At 36.5% G+C, this 16646-nt stretch overlaps 1 protein-coding gene across 2 annotated transcripts in view; it reads right to left on the reverse strand.

The window, feature by feature from the left end:
• The window catches only part of LOC125652498 (QRFP-like peptide receptor), a 55325-nt gene that overhangs the window by 26778 nt on the left and 11901 nt on the right, over positions 1–16646 (reverse strand). The window contains exons 2-3 of one of the 2 annotated variants that reach the window (XM_048881726.2): positions 8433–8829; positions 1146–2197 (exon numbers count right to left, since the gene is read on the reverse strand). The exons of the other annotated variant lie outside the window; for it this stretch is intronic. Of the exons in view, the coding sequence (XP_048737683.1) occupies positions 1511–2197; positions 8433–8829 (1084 nt within the window). The 3' untranslated portion in view covers positions 1146–1510. Of the gene's footprint in view, positions 1–1145; positions 2198–8432; positions 8830–16646 lie in introns of those variants that run through there. 2 annotated transcript variants of the gene reach the window in all.

Here is a 16646-nt window from a genome sequence, read left to right on the forward strand (position 1 = left end):
TTCATTTAAAAATTGCACTTGTGCGGTTCCTGAGAAAATCCCGTCATGTCTCTTGAGGTCATGATGTGAACAAACTTCAATATTCATTTGACAAATAGTAACTTCTCCATACGAGTGAAAAATCCCCGAGGGGGACGTTAAGGATTATTAAGAAGATTTAGAAGAATTTTCCTTCATGTATGGACAAATATTTTTATGCTAAACCCATTTTGGCAAAAGGGGTCATGGAAGGGGTCATGGTGTGAACTTTGAATTCACAGTATATGAGGATGCTTGAATATTCATTTAAAAATTGCACTTGTGCGGTTCCTGAGAAAATCCCGTCATGTCTCTTGAGGTCATGATGTGAACAAACTTCAATATTCATTTGACAAATAGTAACTTCTCCATACGAGTGAAAAATCCCCGAGGGGGACGTTAAGCATTATATAATCAATCAATCCCCGAGGGGGACGTTAAGCATTATATAATCAATCAATCCCCGAGGGGGACGTTAAGCATAATATAATCAATCAATCATTTGACAAATTTAAGATTTTTTTTATCTTATATGATACGTCAAATCCAGGTCAAGGAGATAATGTTCTAAACAAATTTGAATCTACATGATGTGAAATGGTGTTATGTAAGCTTTGCCTTTTTAAAAACAATGGTTCTTGAGATATTTTTGAACACTCCGCCCCGTTTTCCTTGTTTCCTGATCGTTTTCCTTTGGATGGGGCGGAGTCCTTTATTTGGGAATGTTTTGAATCTCATTTACCCAAGGATGCCTTATGCCAAGTTTACCTGAAATTAATTAAGTGATTTTATAGAAGTCGATGGTGAACCATGGTTTACAGATATCAAACCGACAGAGAAACTTCGATCATAAATTTCACTTCGATATATCAACTCAGGTGAACTAAATAAAACAGCATTCCATCTAACACTTTTAAACAGTGCCTCGTGGGTTTATATATATATATATATATATATATATATATATATATATATATTGCCAATATTGTAGAATTACAGAAAGCAAATGTATTACTAAGTGTGATAGTTTGGGAGTAGTGTTTGAATCGCCTTCACACGAGCGAGCGCACAAAAACTGTGCAGCCACATGTGCAGGGGTTGTTGGCAAAATTCACAACAAATTTTCCTTTTTTTCAACATTTAATAATGAATAAGAGGTCAACCGGTCACATCGTTCATCGGAGTCACCAGCATTCATTTGCACGTGCATCTCACATACAATTGTGCTAAATTGAGCATAAGTCTTTCTAAGGAACTCGAATTTCTACTTGGAAAGTCATGTAAGACCTAATCGCTCCCCAAAATAATTTAACACACCACCCTGACATGCATCAGCAAGTGATGACAAACATTGATACTAAAGCTGACGGGAACCTGTGGTTCAACCAATGATATATAACGTTTTCTCTGACGTAATGTTGAGACAAAATACGTAATCACAATACTTAGAATATCCATGATGTATATAATTTTGTTTGTTATTATCATAAATTCAACAGAGAGTGAGGCGGTTTAGTGGAGAGCTCTGATTAGTATCAGGCATGAATGTGCCTTTGGCATTAATGGAATTGGACTGTATATCAAAAACACTGGTACCCGTATGTACGTCGGGCTCAGCCTTGGAAATTTCTTCTACACTTCCATGAGATATACGTATACAGTCGGTGTTTCTCGAGAACTTCACTCTTGATTCTTTACTCGGAGTCCTTTTGAAACCATCGGTCTTCCCTGCATTGTTTTCACTACTGATGCTGCTCTGACCATCTTTGTATCTTGTATTCGTGGTCCCTCGGCTGTTATCGGAGCTACTGTTGTGAAGAGGTTCATCCTCGGCCTCATTATAACTTCTTGTGGCGGAAGTCACATTTGTTGATCTGCGCTGAATGATGCTCCCACTTCTATATTTTAAAATTTTTTGGTGGCAATAGATAAAATTGCAAAAGATACGATTCAATGTCCGTTTAAAACTCTGTCGAAATTTTCCGCTCATAACAGTGTAAATGAAAGGATTGACACAGCTATTAATAAATCCAAATAAATGTGCGCACAGCATTGTGAAAATGAAGTTGGACTTATGAAGAAAATTTTCCGGTTGTAGGACAGACACAACGCTGACGATGTACATTGGGGACCAGGCCACGAAGAAAGCAATAGCCACCACAATCACCATACGAGCAACCTGAAAAAAGAAATCGAGCAAAACATCAATTACAGGAGGTCTCTCTTGATGAAAAATACTTTCAGCATCTATTTATGTTCCGACTTCTATTATTCATTTATTTTTCTGTAATCATTAGGCACGATGTTTAAGTGTAGAACTACTGAAGTGTTGTGATCGCTTTCTGTATATAAAGAATTTGCCAGACACCTAAGGACTGCTAGTTTTGTGTGACGGTATTGTATTAATGAGTGGTTTTCGGGAACGAATCGAAGCCCCCCTACCTGCGAGGGAGGGTAAATTGCTTAAAGATGAAATAAATGTTAATGTCTATTTATTTTCAAGACGTAAATTTCAAAACAAATATGCGCAGTGTAATTAAGATTAAATCCAATTGCACATAGACTTTTTAAAGTCATACCCACTAACCCAAGCCCATAGACTATCAGAGAGGCCATGTGTCCTATCTTAGTTATTACAGAATACAGTTACAGCGTCATCCTTAGCATTTTATTAGTTCACCTGAGCTGAAATCTCAAGTTCTGATCGCACTTTCCGCGTCCGTCCGTCTGTAAACGTTTTACATTTTCGACTTCTTCTCCAGAACCACTGGGCCAATTTCAACCAAACTTGGCACAAAGCATGTTTAGGGGAAGGGCTTTCAAGTTCGTTCAAATGAAGGATCAGGTCCCCTTCAAACTGGAGATAATGATGAAAATACAGAAATTGAGTGGGGTCATTTAAAAATCTTCTCAAGAACCACAGGACCAGAAAAGTTTAAATTTACATGAAAGCTACCTGACATAGTGCAGATTAGAATTTGTTAAAAGTCTTCTTCTCAAAAACCAATGAGCCAGAAAAGTCGAAATGTACACTAAAGCTTCCTGACATGCGTAGATTCAAATTTGTTTAAATCATGGTCCCCATGGGTAGGGTGAGACCACAATAGGGGATCAAAGTTTTACATTCAGATAGATTAGGAAATTTTTTAACCATTTTTTCCTCAAGAACCACTGGGTCAGAACAGTGGAAATTTACATGAAAGCTTTCTTGCGTAGAGTAGATTCAAGTAAGGTCTAATCATGGTCCCCGGGGGTAGAATGGGGCCACAATAGGGGATCAAAGTTATATGTTGATATATATAGGAACACTAATTAATACTACAGTATCTATTTCCAATAAAATATCTAAGTATGAAGCAGACGTGGACGACTCTTTGGTGTCTTTTATTTCGAACTCACAATTTTAGTGTCTCCTAAACTATTTAAGATAGGGCTTTCATATTTTGTATATAAATTCTTTATGATAAGACCTTATCATACTTTGATGTATGACCTTGTGACCTTGAACAATGGCAGGGCCTCTTAAGATGGCTAAGGTGAGCAATGTGGCTCATGGGTCTCTGGTTGATGCAGGCCTGCGTTCAGTTCAACAGTCAAGATTGTTGACTTTCGTCTCCATGGAAATGACAATTGTTCCTCGAGATTGACCTGTCTTTATCATCGTAAATATACGCTCATTTGCTAATTTCTTGTTCCCGTGAATACTTTTATCATATCTACACTCACTTGTTAATTCGACATTCTAATGTCTTTCGTAGTTAGACCTATGCGATATGCATACTTTATTCATTTGCGATAGCATGGTGCAATTAGCGCACAACCTAGCTACATCTACATTATACATGTATGTATATGGTAATAATTTGCAAACAAAATGTTTTAAAAAGTCATCGCTATATGCATGACCTGTGTCGAAAAACGGTCAAATGGATAATAGCTGCTGATCACATAGGGAAAGAAAATTAAGGTAGGATCTTGATATTTTAGAGTGGAATGAAGATGAAGCATTCATGTCATTTGGGTTTAAGTCATCTTGTCAAGTCAAGAATTTGTAATCTACCATATTCCTTCCAAACCCTTGGCAGAAGGCGGTCGATAACATCGCCACCTAGCGATAAATAGAATTTGAACTTGAGTTAAACCAATCGGAGTTCTTTTTTTTTTTTTCTTAACGAAGTCTAACATCGAATATAAAGTAACGATAATTTTAAGCACATACCAAAGGGCTTCGACAAAACGACTGAAAACCCTGAAACAGTTTGAACAGGGTTTTGTTTTTCTTTGTTCCTTTGACAAAGCATATATATATATATATATATATATATATATATATATATCATCTTCGATAATAAGTAACAGTAAGTGCCCCGGAAGTCATAAAATGGTAAATTGATTCAGAAATACCCTTGAAAAAATAAGAATAAATGCATAAAATAAACCAAAAAGCGTATTTGACTTCCAGGCCACTTTAACATGCCTCTCATGTCTGTAATATTTAGGCCACATGTACCTAAGTGTGAGCATGTTTGTCGAGTAAGACGAGGACTCATTCATAGAGTTAAATCACGCGTGGAGCCAATAAGAATTCAGATATCCAGTCCTGAAAACTAAGTAAACTGTCAAGGGTTTGAGAGAAATTTGGTGGATTACAAAACATTGACTTTAGAATATTGGTTTAAAGTTAAATAGCTCGACACGCACAATAAAAAAATTTTTAGATTCACTTAAGAAATTAATTTCGTTTTTGAAAATAGACGAGGATATGAACTACGACGCTACAGGCCGCTGGCATGTGCTAACCCTCTTCACGCATCAGGCCGCTGGCATGAGCTAATCCTCTTCATGAAAAGTATGCCGAGGTGAAGGGTTGCAGTTCATACCCTCATGTATTTTCAGAAATGAAATTTAGTTCTTATACTTACATTCTAGTTTCATTTCTACCTTTAAAGTAGACGTACTATATTCATTCAGATTCATACGTGCATTTTTCACAACGGCACTGCACTAACGAGAAAACGGCTATCATTACAATGTGTAAAGATATCAAAGGCAAAAGCATTGGAAATGTAAATATATCATAGTGGTGTGTGAGCTAATTATCACAAATGAATATTAAAGATTTATTCCAAAAACTAAGAAAACGAATTTGCAGTTCAGTGCAACATCATTTTTATCACAAGAGGCCCATGGGCCATATCGCTCACCTCAATCACCTAGCATGACCCTACTGCTGTCCAATCTTTATTCCCATGAAAACGTTTGGTCTCAACCAAGCCCCAAAGGGTCACAACATAACCGAACTTGAATTAAAAAAGATACACCAATATGACTAATATGACCTTGCTATTTTTGAGAAGTTCGAGATTACAAGATCATAGACAATGGTATAAAAAAAAGTCTTGTCACAAGAATTCTATGTACAACATGTGGATGCTCTACCTTAAATGGTTCATGAGATATTTCATGGGTTAGGTTTCCTTAAAAGTAGGTCAAACTCCAAGGACAAATTTACAAGGTCAACAAGTTTGATACCAAAACAGGTTTTGTCACAAGGAATACACATATGATATCCCTATCACTCCATCATCCAAACGTTGTGAGCAAGGTTCAATATCGTGACGACTGTAATCACTTTAGGAACGTTTGTATTTTGATATGATTTTGTGTGGTCCTGCTAATCTTGTAAAGAATTTGTTTTAATTGATTTCCTGTATATTCTCACATCAATCTTTGATCTCCTATTATGGCCGCATCCTACCTCCGGGGCCTCTGAATTTTAATAACAAACGTGAATTTACATTATGTTTGGATACTTACATATTAAATATGAGTATTCATGGCCCTGCTGTTATTGAGAATATTTTCTAAAGATTGTTGCTATATATTCTCAAGAAAAACGTTGTTCCCCTATTGTGGCCCCACCCTAGCCCTAGGTACCACAATTTGAACAAACTTGAATCTGCACTACCTGGAAATGTTTGCATTTTAATATTAGTAATTTTTCAGAAGAAGATTTATAAAGATTTATCCTATATATTCTCATGTGAAACTTGATCCTCTATTGTGGGCCCCATCCTACCCCTGGAGGCCATGATTTGAAGAAAAGTCAGTCTGCGCTATACTTTGGGATGTTTGCATATCAATGTGAGTTTTTGTTGTTGAGGAAAAGATTTTTAAAGATTTATACTATATGTCTCCATGTAATACTTTGATCCCCTATTGTGGCCCCATGATTTGAATAAACTTGAATCTACACTATGGCAGGAAGCTTTCATGCAAATTTCAAGTTTTCTGACAAAAAGGTTTTTAAATGACCCTATCTTATTTTTGCCCTCTTTTTTTATTATTTTTTTTATATTATTATTTTCCCTTTGGAGGGAGTATGCCCCCAATTGAAAAAACTCCACATGAATCCCCTTTACCCAAGGATGATTTGTGGCACGTTTGATTGAATTTAGCTCAGTGGTTCTGGAGAAAACGAAAATGTCAAACGTTAAGGACGACGCCGCTGACTACAGACCCCGGACAAATTTCGATCAGAAAAGCTCACTTGGACCTTTGATTCAGGTGGACTAAAAACCAAAGCTTTGATCGAAGAAGAAAACAGGTCAAAGGGGAAAAAAAAGGACACGTAAGATAATTAACAAACAACTGCTAAAATATGTTTTTGAGACTGTCCCTTCGATATCAATATAGTGCCTTTTTTAGACTGTTCCTTTTTTAGACTGTCCCTTCGACATCAATCTGGCCCCTTTTTCCTACACATGGTATTGACATTATGATATAATTATTATCAAAACATGTAAAGTAGGCAGACTTCGCAAGCACACATTCTGTGTTGAATTATCACATGAAGTGTAATAAATGAATATTCATGAGGTCAAGGGCATATGTAAAGCGGTCTTCAATTTTTGGAATATAGTGAAATGTAATTCAGAAATAAATTATGATACGATAGGATGAAATTTTTCGATATTAGATTTCATGAAATTGCATATATCGATTCTAACAGTATCAAAATGAAGTTTTATTTATCATTCAATTTGTTTTACATCAATAATGTAATCATTTTGCGAGTTGTATTTGATAACAAGAACAAGTGTGTCTCCTTCACTCCGTTCGAGGCATCAGCTCTTTTGCAAAACTGGTGCAGATTCACTGAGTGACTAGTAAAATGTAAAGAGAACATTATCTTACTGACCTCGTATCGTTACCTAAATTTGTTCACAATCTTGCACTCTTGAAATATGTTTCTGTGTCACTGAATGTTCGGAAATTTATATTCTAATTTAAATTCCACGTAATAAAATCCAATAATTGAAATTTTATGTAATCCCAGTGCTATTCCTTCTAAAGAGTAGTAGATTGTATCAGGAACCGTCACTACCGTCCGCTGTTCGCGAGTTCGTAGCGTGTTAGTAAACAACACGCGGGGCGTACATATAAACGTCACTGTCGTGAAAAATTAATATCATAAACAGGCAACATGGTATAGAAAATGTCTTACAATGACTTAGAAGTCCTCAACTCTTAATCTCCTTTACATAGTAATGGCTATCTTTGAGAGATCGCGGAGAGATTATAAAATGGACTAATCTCTCAACGATCTCCCTGTGATTCCCATGGTCTCATCAAAGCATGCAAAAGTTTGAACTCGATCCAAAACAATCTCTCTACACTCGCCAAGGGAAACAATCTCTCAACATACGATCACAAAGGGCCCAATGAGCGCTCAATGAACTCTCAATGAATTTTCATTGAACGCAAAATGTGCCCACTCCGAGAGTGGAGATGTCTGTAAGATGAGCGAGAGAACGCGATGAGTGTCCAATGAAATACGCGATGGGCGTCCAATGAGAGACGCGATGAGCGTCCAATGAAAGACCAGTCAAGTCCACTGAAAGACCGCCGTGGATGCTAATGCTAGTAGATCATTGGGTCAAGGACATCAAGTTTTTTTTTTTTTTTTTTTTTTTTTTTAGAGATTTGGAATACTGCATATTGCCGCGCTGACGGAAGAAAACCACGAACATCACATATGTATAACGTAATAGCCTGTCGTTTGCCCAAAAAATGGTCAGCTATCTCCTTGGTCGCCCAAGGATCTGTCAATGACCCCTTAGTGATCTCTCACGGTCCCTCAGTCAACGTTCTTCGTCGTAACTGTTTTATCAGTGTCCCCTCAGTAATCTCTTTTTGTAGTGAATGCTCTTTTACTACCGTCAGGAGGCAAGAGCATCCATTGAGATCTCAATGACCTTTCAAGGAGCATCAAGGACATTCAAGGAATTTTAAAGATTTTCATGAAAGTTGGTGATTTCCCAACATTTATTTTTCGTGGCAAATGTGGGATCATCCAACGATCTCCAAGGTATATTGAATAGAAAGTAATCTGAATAATGATAAAAACTTACTTTTCTTTTATTGACCTCGTGGCGCCTTTTGGCGGTAAGATCCTGTTTACATGGAGCAGAACTTCCCACCACAAACGGTTTGGTCAGACAAATGGCGATTTTGGTGCACGTGACAACAATAATGGCCAGTGGGTTGAAATACATTATGACGAACAAAATAATAAAATATGTTCTCCGGAAATCCCCGCTTTGTCCATCCAGTTCATCAAACCTATCCGCGCAGGTTTCCCTTGAAATCGACCCCAGCTCGCTAGTTATCGTGAAAGGATCTGACTTGCTGAAACCGTAGGGAGTAGCTAAAAGGGCGGGAATGATCCAAGTAACTGCGATAATTTTCTTAGTCCGGGACTTGCTGTTCACTTTCATCGCTGATAACGGGTGTACTATGGCATAATATCTGAAAGAGTACACAATACAGAAGCCATGTGTATTACAGCAATGTCTAAATTTACAAAATGTGAACTGATTTCAGTGAAAGTTTTTAATTTAATGCGTATATCATTATTTGGCATACTCGCTTTTGAAATCATGCCTTAATTAAGATTGGAGTGCATCTGTTAGATATTGTGGTGATATAAAGTTGTTAGTACATTAACTGATTAAGTGCTTATAGAAAAAGACTGATAGTGTTGGGAAAGAAAGGTGAGAAACAAATTACATTATATTAATTTCGTTTTAAATGACATTTCAGATCTTTCATGTTCAATACACAAGAATTTAAGTCACGAATTTCAGTAGCATATATTGATAGCGTTTCATGTGTTCAAAAACGATGTGCTCAGGAATACGTGATATAAAAGCTTGCAAAGCATGGCCTCTGGTTACACATAAGAAACATTTTGAATAACTACCTGTTCGTACGTGCATCATTCTTGATTAAGCACGTGTTTATACAAAGGCACTCCATGCAATGTGTACGGGCATTAAAATACATAATTTACATCAAAAAATGGACAGAGCTAGTTAATATGATTGGCGCCAAAGCAGTGGGGGGTAATGAAGCCACAGAGGGAACCAGTTTACGACAAGAAATACTCCCCGTGTAGTTTCCCGCCAAAGTCGACTCTGAAATTCTTTTCTGGCTTTGTCTTCTATATTAAGGCCACGGGATAAATAAAGTCATTTCAGTTGTGTATGGGCGTGGTTACCGTTTCATCAACGAGTTTAATTGAAGGAATGGAATCGTTTGCGCCATTATATATATAAAACCATAACCTTATTTGTACTGTGTGTATGAATAGTGTGTAAATGCAATGGTGACGGCGCGGGTTTGATTGTATAGTATGTGTCCTGATTGGCATCTCGTGGATTTGCCCTACAATATTCTTAATATTTGATTGTAATTCATGGGAAGCTACTGTATACCGTTTATGAATATCTTTGGTCACTTAATTTCATGTTCTGACATATTCCCTCTTTCCTCAAACAGCGAAAAGCGGTATTCAACGAAAATTTTTGAAAGTGTTATATACTACACGCAATATCCTTTCGACCGCAGAATAAAAGCAGACCTTTGTAATTCTAACAGCCGATAGAATGCAACTTCCCATTACGAACTATTCCAAATATATTATGATATCCTCCCCTAGGGCCCGGTGTAGGGGGTCATAATTATTACGCATTTTTCTATGGCTGTGGATACCCTCTTTTGAAAGAAAAAAAATGTTACGAAAGTACCGACGATGTCCTCATTCAATATTGGTAAATACATGTATATTGTAAAGCACATCGAAAACGTGTACTGTTTTAACCACAAGGTACCTCTATTTTCTGTGATTTCGATAAGTACACTTCTAATATTGTTGTATTTGGACTAATTATGTAATTTGCAGTTTCATGAATCAATGGCTAATATGAAGTATATAACTTGCAACGTTAGAGTACAAAATTCAACATGAGAAAAGTTATTGTGTGGCTCGGTGTAAAAAAAAACCCACGTTGCTGAGTCTATAAGTTAATCAGAAGCTCTTTTATTAGCAACTGTACTCTCTGACGTGGTTACAATGCTCGGCAGAGTCCAAGGAAAACCGATTATATATAATAACGGTATGTATTAAAGGTGTGAAATAACTTCTGATCTCAAATGCCTTGGAAGTATTCATCACTTGCGTAACTAATTCATAGCTAACATGTTCGGCACAATTTGCTTCTGTAAAAGTACAGGTTAAAGCTAAACTTTTCTGGAGTACAGTACATGTACAAAAGATTAATAATCAAGAGTCAAGTAAACTGGGAGTCACTTGTCTGCTTAGATTATCTCAGTGGCGTAGCTTCCATTGAGGCAACCGAGGCAGCTGCCTCGGTAAAAAAAAAAAAAAACCCACCTTTTACGTTGTTAAAATGTCGATAGCTTCTGGGGGCTGCGCCCCCAGACCCCCTACCTCGGTAATATTCGAACCCAAGCTACGCCTATGTTATCTATGAGGCCTGTACACCTCATCATTGTGATTCCGTCCTGCAAAATATGCACCAGTGTGATCGGAAATTAATAGTTCTACTCATTTTGCGAAATTTCCTGCATATTTGAATTGCCCACACGTTTAAAATATGATATTTCAATACGGTTCCCATGGCTATGTCTAATAATCCGCAATCCTGACACGGTATCAGCTACATTTACCTCCATCTGAAATTGCTCTCTTTTCAATCATTTTCTGAAAAACGAGACAATTACTAAAGAGAGAAAAACTAATCTGCATTAAGATTGTCCATTACCTAGCTTTGGATTTGTGAATGTGTGGCTCTTATAGTAATCCTGCCGTCATACAACTTCGTCAATAATTCAAGATGGTTGTATCGTTCTTCTTATGCCCGGCAACAAAGTTACAATGGGGCTTAACTGTAAGGTCTTGTACTTGTGTGTTGAATATGCATACAATTTCTTACAGTAATTAAGGACACGTTCATGGCCACTGAAGGTGGAATGACCAAATTATGTAGCGGAATGGCACTTGAAGGAATACCTACACAAGTACAAAATGTACCTGGGTTGTGATTGAATTTCGAAGTTGAAGGTCAAATATACAAGAATGATATTTTGCATAAAAATGTCGATTCTTTTGAAAACATATATTGAAAGGTTAAGATCGACGTAGGAGAAAAGTCTTAAGTCATCACGTTGCAAAAATGGGGTGCCCTATTTTGAGTCCTTTTGGCATTTAAAATTAAGGATCTTTGTTTAATCCTTATATTCACGCATGCACTTTTACACCAGACAGTTCTTTAATGTTCTGCAAAATTCAGTGTAATTTGATATCAGCTGTCTGCTGCATTGCAGTATTATTAGTTACACAGTTAGTTAGTGACCTGATACGGAAAAATACATGGTGTGAAAAGAAAACCCGTATCGGGCGAGGCGAAGCCGAGCCCGATACGGGTTTTCTTTTCACACCATGTATTTTTCCGTATCAGGTCACTAACTAACTGTGTAACGAATTTATCACGTCGAAGACCTCTAACTGTGTATGTGGGGGGTCTATATCATACAACTTAGTCAAATGTCTTTCCTTTTGACACGGCTGCAAGTCGAACCCGACGATAAATAAAATTACTCGCCCAATACGGATTTTACTCGCATGATACGGTTTTTTTCACGGCGTCATGTGACCAAGATCTGACCAATTAGATTTCAACAATTTTGTCTGAGGCGTGATAAGATGTTATACGTGAAAATGTTTGTCGCCATTTCACGAAACACTAAAACAACAGTCAACCAGATCTACTCCCAAGTCCCATGTTGTAACTTCTATCTGATGAATTCCAGACAATGTCCACACCAAGAAATAAAACGATTTTCCAACATGCGTTATGACAGAAATGATTTTGGAAATCTTGTTGAAGCATCAATATAGGGCATACCAGACTTTTCAAAGGCAAAATTTGGAAGGATCTATTCTTCTGTTTTGCTTATGCTTGATGGTAGAGGAGATCAGGCTAGATTGAATTAAAGGCTCATGAATGAATTACAAAGGAGCAAAAATAAATCTTAAAAGTCCCCTCCCTGTCAAAAAAAAAAAAAAAAAATAAACAAAGAGAAGAAGAATATGATATAATTGAATTCAGGTTTGTTTCAAAGCTCGTTATTTTTTTTTTAACGAACACATCATTGTGCTTTTTTTTATACCGGTATTTGAAAGTTCTAAAGGAACCAATAAATTTTCTTATCAACGAGATCTGGAGCACAAGTGCAAAATTAATAACGCTGCATTTGATGAAGGCTTTCTAATGTGAGAATCAATATTACTTTTTGATAAATCGATTGATGCCTATGAAACACTGGTATATGCAAAAATGGACAGTTGATAAAACATCTACATGGCCCAGACTGGCTCTACGTCATTGATATACCCATGGAACATCTACAAGATATAGAATGTTTTTACGTCGTTTTGATATATGAAATATACGAATCTGCAAGACTTTACTGTTCATATATCCATGAACATATATACACGACACAAAATGGTTTTACATCATAGTTAATATACCCATGAAACATCTACGAGACCCAGAATGGTTTTACATCATTGTTAGTATACCCATGAAACATCTACGAGACTCCGAATGGCTTTACATCATTGTTAATATCTACAAGCCTATCTTCAGACATTTTGATGTTTCAACAATTAGTAAATCAGTTAAAGGACACGGACAGAGAACAATGTGGACAGAAACAATATGTAATTAGACTTTTAAAGTAAAGCTACCAGACCATTGACCCTATAAGAAGGAAAGATGTTAGTGTTTCTAAAACAACATCTTTTGCAAATTGATTTAAGGTCAAGGTATGACCCCTGTCTAAAGAAAGAGAAAAGTATCCATCACTTAGAGTCATTTACTGTAGTAATTCTTGCTTGTCGGCAATGGAAGGCTTTGGAAATACTTAACCAGGGTTATGATGTACGTCAGATAGCTGCCGTCGTGTAGACAGGAAACATTTCATTAATAAAGTAATGAATCTCATCAGAAATCGGTAAGATAAATGTGTATTTTTTGTATGACTGTTGGTTTTTATGATAAAGAAAACTCTTTCATGAGACATTGTAATTGCCTGGATGTTATTAGAGACAGACTATAAAAGTACATTCATCTTTGCCAATACTTGGTATCATTAGTAACCGACAAGTGATAAAACAATTGTTAGAACAATAGTATTCTCGATGGACATTTCAATATCCCCTACGTATTATTCTAGCTGCAGTATTACAAGCAACTTTTGAAAAACAAACCATTTTGAAACTGGAGAGAGAGAGAGAGAGAGAGAGAGAGAGAGAGAGAGAGAGAGAGAGCTGTAAAGAATGACTTCACATTATTCAGTTTTCAACATATTCGATAAATATGGCGTCCTAGATAGACAGGGGGTTTAGGGGCCCCAATGGGGGGGGGGGGGGGGGTCCGGAGGCAGATCCCCTGGAAACTGGTGGAATCTTAAGATGAAGTTTAGCACCTCTCGGAGGACATGAAATTCATACTTCGATTTTTGTTTAATTGTCTTGATATTTTTTAAAACATCGAGAATCAAAAGAGAAAGTCAACTGCTGTTCTTAAATCGATACAAAATTTGTAATGACTTTATCCAATCTTTATTGATTTATTTTTTCAATTCTTTTAAAAAATTCTTTCTTCTGTTTATTCATTTTCAAAAGGAAGTGAACGCTTGGGAGTACGGGCAAACGCAGAAATACACCCCTGGGGTCTCATTATAAAGACCAGAACCAATAGAGTACCCAGATGTTTGTTATTGAAATGTCCCCAGTATAGAGATGATACAGGGTATAGCTATGGGTACCTGTAAAGTGTGAAAAGAAATCGAATTGAAACGAAATCTACCGAAACGAAACGAAATCTACCGAAACGAAACGAAGCCCGCCGAAACGAAACGAAACCTACCGAAACGAAACAGATTGTATAACCGAACCCTTTTAATTACAATAATTAAAAATGGTATATTATGCCCCTGTGAAAGTTACCACATATAAATAAAATTCGCCTCCCCTTTGATGTAGGTTTTCGGTTTGACTGATACAAAGTTTTAAAAGTTGGAAGTGGGTGAGTAAGCACAAAGTACATATCCGAAGTTGATTAAATACCATGTGTAATTAGTTTCGGTTCCATAAATTTCAGAATGGAGGGTTACAGTCTCAGAGGTTTGGGGAAACACACTAAACGAGGGGTGGGGTCGCCGGCGTTGGATCCGCCTTTGGGCATAAATACATGTTTCAGTATTTTTTGCTCTAAAGACAAATCTATATATACATGTGGATATTGTGTATTTGTATGTAGTATATCAAACGGTGGATTCTGGGTATGTCCTCCCGTTCTTTTTGTAATTTCTGCTTCCCTTGTTCATAAGTCTTTTGATTTTACAAAATGCTGACCTCCTCCTGATATTATTGCATTAAAAAAATTCCGTTTTCCGTCCCGTTTTCAATTCCCCGTCTTAGCAACACCCCAAATGTATAGAGTTATCTTTAGACTCACTATATATCAATAATATTTTTTAATAATTCATGTATATATATCTTACCGAATTGCATTCATATAATATGGTATACTATTTAATTTTTTCCATTATTGAAAGTACATGCACCTCAGCAGTTAGAGATAAAATAAGAGGTTAAGAGCTCTTCCTGCTTTCAACTTTCTCAGACACCAGTTTCTTCAAACAATGGATCTATGCCCAAAGGCGGATCCAACGCCGGCGAACCCACCCCTCTTTTAGTATGTTCCCCCAGACTTCTGAGATTGTAACCCTCCGTTCTGAAATTTATGGATCCGAAACTAATTACACATGGTATTTAATCAACTTCGGATATGTACATTTTGCTTACTCACCCCCGTCCCCCTTTCCACCTTTTAAAACTTTGTATCAGTCAAGCCGAAAGCCTACATCAAAGGGGATGCGAATTTTATTTACATGTGGTAACTTTCGAAGATACCATTTTTAATTATTATAATTAAAAGAGTTCGGTTATACAATCTGTTTCGTTTCGTTTCTATAGGTTTCGTTTCGGTAGATTTCGTTTCGTGTTTCGTTTCGATTTCGTTTCGCACTTTACAGGTACCCGTATAGCTATCCCATCATACGATTATTGATACAGTGTATTCTGTACTATATCACAGCACCCCTGCTAGACAAAGTCGTTGCCTCGTTCCTCTTAAAAAAAGGTTACTAGCAAGAGATTTATTGAAACATTCATGACTGACGCTTGGCAAATGTCTTTATCGACAAATGTGCATTCAGGAAAATTACAAAAATATCAATAGAAGCGAACAAAAACCTGGATTTCAGTGGTAAGTATATGCGTTTTTAATGTAATTACTAGCAGCTGTGTTCAACGCCTGGTATTTCAGTTAAAAGATTTTCTGCAAGAATATGGGATAAATTTTATTACCTTATCAAATCTGACATTCATTACTTTCTCATAAAACTTCAGTGCCACACGAGAGCACTTCAGACATAAATCAAACACCTCTCCATCATGTAATTTTTTTAGATCAAGAAACGAGGTTTCAACAAAGATGCCTCTAGACATAACATATTGTATTCCTACAAGTGCTATTCAAATCAGAAATAAGGAATTATGGAAGTCCCATCCTAGTGACCTTGACCTTATATACCAGGACATGTACATGTATCTTTATTCATATCCTGATTTATTTGACCTCGTATCTGTTTCCAGATCCACAACTTTGGATGTTGAGTGTTGTTTTATGATGATGATATATGATATATAAATAACCAACGACACGAATCGAACAATATTGAATTATCAAATTTTCGCGACGACCTGTCCCTTCTTCAGGACCATAGAGTATTTACACAGATTATAAATGTGATAAAAAAAAAAGAGAAGAAACAAACTAGTACTAAAACTAAACAACAAAAAGTTCAGTCTTGACTCTCGTGGAAAAAATTACTTAGATTGTGTTCCTGAATATGACTTCATTATGTGTGGTCATGTAACAAACTGCATGCACTCATAAAAAAATTCAAACGGTTCATGTAACAAACTGCATGCACCCATTGAAAAAATCCAAACGGTTCATGTAACGAACTGCATGCACCCATTAAAAGAAAAAAAAATCCAAAGGTATGTGACAGCAGAATAGAAAGAGAAATTATGGGGTGTTGTTGTATCATTTGTTGTTTAGTTTCATAAAAAATAAATTTTTGATATCTATAATTCAAATTTCTATGTAGATATGTTGCTA

The sequence above is a fragment of the Ostrea edulis genome, chromosome 5 (genome assembly GCF_947568905.1).
Source record: "Ostrea edulis chromosome 5, xbOstEdul1.1, whole genome shotgun sequence".
Taxonomy (NCBI): domain Eukaryota; kingdom Metazoa; phylum Mollusca; class Bivalvia; order Ostreida; family Ostreidae; genus Ostrea; species Ostrea edulis.